This window comes from Clytia hemisphaerica, unplaced genomic scaffold (assembly GCF_902728285.1).
Source record: "Clytia hemisphaerica strain Z4C2 unplaced genomic scaffold, Clytia hemisphaerica genome assembly, whole genome shotgun sequence".
In the NCBI taxonomy this organism is placed as follows: domain Eukaryota; kingdom Metazoa; phylum Cnidaria; class Hydrozoa; order Leptothecata; family Clytiidae; genus Clytia; species Clytia hemisphaerica.
The window spans coordinates 205,076-211,075 of NW_027103553.1; the positions used below are offsets into that span (position 1 = coordinate 205,076).

Here is a 6,000-nt window from a genome sequence, read left to right on the forward strand (position 1 = left end):
GGGCGCGAACATGAAGAAATAGAAGAAAAACTAAAAATTCACCCCCTGGAAAATATTTAGATTGTTTTATTTTGTTCAATTGCAATCAAATCCTCTCGTGAAAGCGCAAAATATTTTATTATCCAATCAAGAAGGTAAAGTGCTTTCATCAGAAAGGATTCTTGGAAAAATAACGCTTGCATCAAACAGTCAGGAGTTCTATCCTAATTAAGCATATTTTTTTCGATCGCACGGACTTTCTTAATTAGGATTATCCCTTTGTTTTTCAATCCTAATTAAGAATATGATTTTTTAAATTCAGATTCTTCACCAACAAACAAAATCCGCAAATTCTAACTATGAGCAATACACCTTTTCGACCGTAGTCGCGCGGGCGCCGCGGATGACGCAAAAAAAGGACTGGTACGAGTTTAGGGTGATAAAAAATCAAAACATTGCAGAAACGAGGATAAATTAAGTAGAAATTAGTTGGAAGCCAGTTATAATGACCTTTGAATGCAGTTAATTAAGTGAAATTTTGATCAATTATTGTGGAATTTGAAGTTTTAAGAAGATGGATTACAACACTGTGAAAAAAATGAAAGTTAATGAGCTGAAAAGTTTTCTCAGACTTCGAGACATGAGACTTTCTGGGAATAAAGAAAACCTCAGAGCTAGAGTGTTGGTTGCAATTGAAAATGGGGTGAAGCCTGTAAAAACTGCAGAGGAAATTGAAGGAGAACTGCTCAGAGAATATAATGATAAACTGACATGCAAAGGTATCTCAATCCCCGATCCATTCAATCTTCAAGATGGTTGGAAACCTGAAGCAATTGGAGTCAAGGAGTGGCCAATGATATCAACATTATATATCATAAAATTTCTTATGTTGGATGAAACCATCGGAGACTTGAATGACTACAAGAAGTCTAAAGCATATAGCTATTTCGAGAGAGGATGGCTTGGAAAGATAGACTTTCATCCCTTGAAAGACACACCATTTTGTCTGATGAGAACTGATTGCCGTCCATCACAGAGAATATCAGACACTCTTCATAAACTTTGGCTGCTTTTTTCAAAGGACACAGGAAATGTGCTTGAAGCCCACTGTACATGTATGGCAGGTATGGGTTCTTCCTGTAATCATGTTGCTGCTGCCTTGTTTCGCATTGAGGCAGCTATGCGTTATGGTTTGTCAAATCCGTCATCAACATCTCTACCAAACGAATGGCTACCTAATCGTAATGAGGTACAACCATCTAAAGCAAAGAATATTGATTTTAATAGGGATGATTTTGCTAAGCGAGGCAAGTCGAGAAAGAAGCTTTTTAGTACCCCTAAGAAGAATTATCATCCATTACCAATAAAAAGAAAAACTACAAAAACACTATCTTTTGAAAAAATTGTGGAAACGCTAAAAGAAAAAGACCTAATGAAGGACACCACACTCTCAACAGCAGCTCCTCAACCTGAGATAGACTTTGTTGTTGAATCTGTAAGAAAACCAGATCACGTTTCAGATTTACCATGTATTGATGATGTTATTGTTGTTGAATCTGTAAGAAAACCAGATCACGTTTCAAATTTACCATGTATTGATGATGTTATTTTAACCTCGAAATCGACAGATGAATTTCTGACAAATGTTACCAATGATTTGACCAATGATATTATTGATAAAATTGAGGTAGCTACTAAAGGACAGAGTACCAATGAACTATGGTATCAACATAGAAAAAGTGTCATAACTGCTTCTAAAGTGCATGAAGTGAAAACTAAAATGGAGACTATAAAAGGATATCAGAAAGGGGATGAACGAAGTGAAGTTTTAATGTGGAGTTTAACGAAAAAAATAGCTGGGTTTACTTTCTTAAACCCAAATAATCCTGCGTTGAAATATGGTAGAGAAATGGAGGGAATGGCATCTTCAAAACTTCTTGATTTTCTAAAAACTAAACATAAAGGAGCCAAAATCAGAGACTGTGGTTTGCTTCTTCACAAGAATAAACCTTTTATTGGAGCTAGTCCTGATGGCATATTTTCATGTGATTGCTGTAAGGAGGAAGTGTGTATCGAAATCAAATGTCCGTATTCAATAAGCTACCTTTCCCCGACTGATGAAAATGCAAAGCTTCGTTACATGATAAAAACTGACCAAGGACTGAGATTGAGAGAATCTCATCAATATTTCAGCCAGTGTCAATTTCAAATGGGTGTGTGGAACTTGAAAAAATGTTTCTTTTTCGTTTATACTGCCCATGGTTTTATATTAAATGAAATTAGATTTGATACCAATTTTTTTTCTGAGTTGTCAGAAAAGTGTAGTAATTTTTATAAAGAATATTATTTACCATCAATTTTCTTAGCTTGATATTCTTAAAGGCAAATTATAATCTTTTGAAACTTTTGGAAGTCTCTACACCCTGTTGAGAATTAAAAAGAAGCAAGATTCAACTTTTTCAACGACAAGATCCAATTCAAGATTCAACTTTTTTATTCAGTCTTTTGTTTGAAAAATAAGATTAAAAAAAAAACATTTTTAAAAAGGTTTTATGTACATGTAGTATATATTTTTATTTTTACACATTCTTTCCATTCTTTACAGGCTTTTTTAATTCCAATTTGTCATTAATTTTTCAAGAAAGTTGTCTTTTTATGTTTGTTAGTCTTGGGCTTTATTCACTCTTTATTTTTTTGTATTTTCAAATAAATTTCCTTTGTTTTTAAGCCATTGAAATAGGGATTTGATTTTGAAGGTGGGCTCAAAGTTAAAACTACATTCATTTAAATTTTTTTTTAACTTATCTATTGTCAATTGTGTTGAAATTCATTGACAATCAACTATTCGTCTTTTGTTCTATATGACATTTTAAAAGAGTAAAGTATACTAGTCTTTTTTATTTACTCATATCACTCTTTTTATTAGGATCTTTATAACAGTGAAAAAATTCTTTTAATTTCTCTTGATGAGAGATCAATTTAATTATTTTGTTGTTCTCGCCCAGTCCCTTATTATAGGCGGTAATCACTCAAAGGAAATTAATTTTGGTTTGGCAATTTGATAATTGCACATAGGTCCCAAGACATCTGACATGTCAGAACATTTTTTTCTTTGAAATCTTGTCACCGAAATTCAATCTTTTGAAAAAGCGTCTTTTTTATTCATGTTACCGATGCCGAAGCATTTCTCTGTTCAAAGTTTGTTGATTTGTTATTTAAAATGTATTGCCTCATTTCCCCAAGTTTATTTTTTCACCTGCGTAAAGAACATAAAGGGATGCTTTGGAGTTTTTATAAGATACTTCAGTAATTGGTAATTTAAATTAATAGAGATGACGCGTTCTTTAGAAAAAGTAACAAAATTGTTGTATTTTTTCCGGCCCCTCATTTATTAATTTTCAAAATATTCCCAGTTACCAAACGAAAAGTCCCTTGTTTTGCTCTTTTGAATCAAAAAGAGTCGTTGCAATAAATAGACTGTACCTTTATGATCATAAAGGTTGGTGAGTCCAGTCAAAACACAGATTTGATCTGCAGCGTCACGCTTCACCTTGCAATAGCCGTCCCCCCCCCCCGATAATTAATTTTTCGAAAATTTTCCACCCAGGACATTCTTATTCCAACCCCCTCTCCCCCGCTTATTAATTTTTGGGAAAATATTTTTGAAAGTTCCCTTTTTGTCTTAATTCTACTGTATTAGCCTCCTTTTCAAACATTTTCCACCCAGGACATTTTAATTCCAACCCCCCTGCTTATTCCAAGCCCCCCGGCTATTAGGTACCCGAGAGTAGTTAACTCAAATTGAAACAAACCATTGCCAAACAAACTCTACTGTAGACATACTGATTTTTTTGATAAAATAATTCTTAACCAAAAAGATGAAACTATTAAGAATTACAAAAAATAGACAAAATGTAAAAACAACACAAAAATAATGGTTTCCTATGCTACAAATGATTAATTATGGCTAATATAGAATTTTCTTTGAGCCTGGGCAAATAGGGTTAAAAGAAAAATCAAGTTAAAAATATAAAAAACTTTGTAAATTTCAAACTCAAAAATCAAAACACAAGAGCCATGAAGGTAGAAAGTACCCAAAATATTAATATAATAGTTTAAACTATCACTGCTTTGGAAGCAAAAGGTTAAGTTTTAGAATGCTTTTTCTGAGTGCTGTAAAAAATCAGTGAACAAAATAGAAGAAAAAAGTCTGGACTAAATCTTGCAATAAAAAAGGTCCAATCGAAGATCATTAACACAAGATATTGATATAAAATTTACATACACTAAATGTTGACAGATCAACTAAATTAAAATCTATTCTGTATTTGTTTTTGTTGCCTCCTTGAATAAAAGAGGCTTCAGATTACATAAAGCAGCACAAATTTTAACCATGTCATCACACTGATGAATCATAGTGATGGGTAGAGAACTTTTAAAAATTCTGAAAAACTTCAGTCTATTGATTGCACGTTCCACGTGAATTCTTAAATTAGCAACCTTTTGAGTCTTTTCTGTCTCTGCTTTGGTCATTTGGGCTTTCAGGCGTTTCCCAGGAGGGACAATCAATTTGCAAAACTTTAGCATTAGTTCCTCTTGGATCTGAAAACCACGATCAGCCATCACATCATCATACAAGTCCAGAAAATTAAAAAAACCACTGTCCTTACATATAAATTTATCACTGGCTCGTCCACCATAGCACTCTGATAAAAAAGATATAAACCCAGTTGGGGTAATTCCAATCAAAAATTTCAGAGTATTATGACTCTTGTAGTCTGACCAAGTGACGGCTTGAGCTTCCAAATTTTTAGGTCTTTCAATGAATATTTCACTACAGTCAATAATGACACGTACATTTCCACACCCAGCTTTTTTGAATTGCTTTGGCATGTTTTCCATTACAGCCTCTTTTGGAACCCATTTCACTAATGTTCCCAAAGTTTCAGCAAGAAACCGAATCCATGTTTTTATTGTTTCTGAACATGTACCAACAGAAATTTGAAAACGATCTGCTAAATCTTCAGTGAGAAGTCCAAGGCGTAACTTCATCAATGTTAATAAAAATTCAGTTTTAGCATTCAACTTCTTTGAAGACGCCCTGGAAAAAATTTGCCGTTTGACTTTCGTAGATACCACTTTCTTGGGGCCTCGCCAGTAGGTCATTGATGGTATGTACGGTTCTAGTAAATTGAATATGGCTTGAAATAATAGAATTGATTCAATACCAGTGTAAAATTTCATCTTCTCATCAGTTTTAATGTCCTGAAGTGAAAATGGTTTGGATGAATCACGGATTTTCTTGTTTGTGGATCTCAAAGAATTTAATTGCTTTGTGAGTCTATCTATTTTAATTTCATAAGTATTAATAAGTTTATCTTTTTCCTTGCAGTCTAGACATTCATTTTTCTCGATAGTTTCATCAAATGTTTGAGGTAGATGGGGTTCAGCTGACATTAGAGGTGTTGGCTCATTAGAAATTTCTAAGGTAGGTGTATCCAACGATGCTGAAGGTATTTGTTGTGGTGGTATCTCGTCAGATGGTGTAGATGTTGATGATGATGGCATCGGTTGTTCAACAACTGGATAGGTCAGTGGAGATAATTGATCAGTGTCCGAGTTACTAGTGTTTCTAGGTTTTTTTGGAGGAAGATCATGTTTAATAATGGCTCGTCTCGACTTAACTGTCTTTGGATCATAACCAAGTTCAAGCTCTGGACTAGGGTGCTTTACAGTTGGAAATCCATCTACAAAATGTACACTGCAAACTCTGTCACTTTCAACTGGCACCCACGATGATTTGTCAGCCTTAACTCTGTTCATCTTTTGTATCCATATTTTTCTTTTGTCAAAGTTCAGTTGTACTGATGGAAATGCAAATAGCTGAAATGGAGGGCTACAACCACAATCCATCTTCATCATTCTGTTGTGACCTGGCTCATAGCATGTTGATGTTCTCCACTTTTTGAGTCGATAAGTACTGTTTTTACAACCAATAACAGCACAATTACCATGCCCCAT

The 6,000-nt window shown here is 34.0% G+C and overlaps 1 protein-coding gene across 1 annotated transcript; it reads right to left on the reverse strand.

Annotated features, from left to right (window-relative positions):
• Nucleotides 1-4,296: 4,296 nt before the first annotated feature.
• Nucleotides 4,297-6,000, reverse strand: LOC136800409 (uncharacterized). Its single transcript, XM_067057067.1, has one exon. It carries the CDS (start codon nucleotides 5,998-6,000, stop codon nucleotides 4,297-4,299), a length of 1,704 nt encoding a protein of 567 aa, XP_066913168.1.

Coding starts and splice junctions, on each gene's coding strand:
- LOC136800409 (XM_067057067.1), bottom strand. CDS start 6,000: ATGGGGCATGGTAATTGTGCTGTTATTGGTTGTAAAAACAGTACTTAT.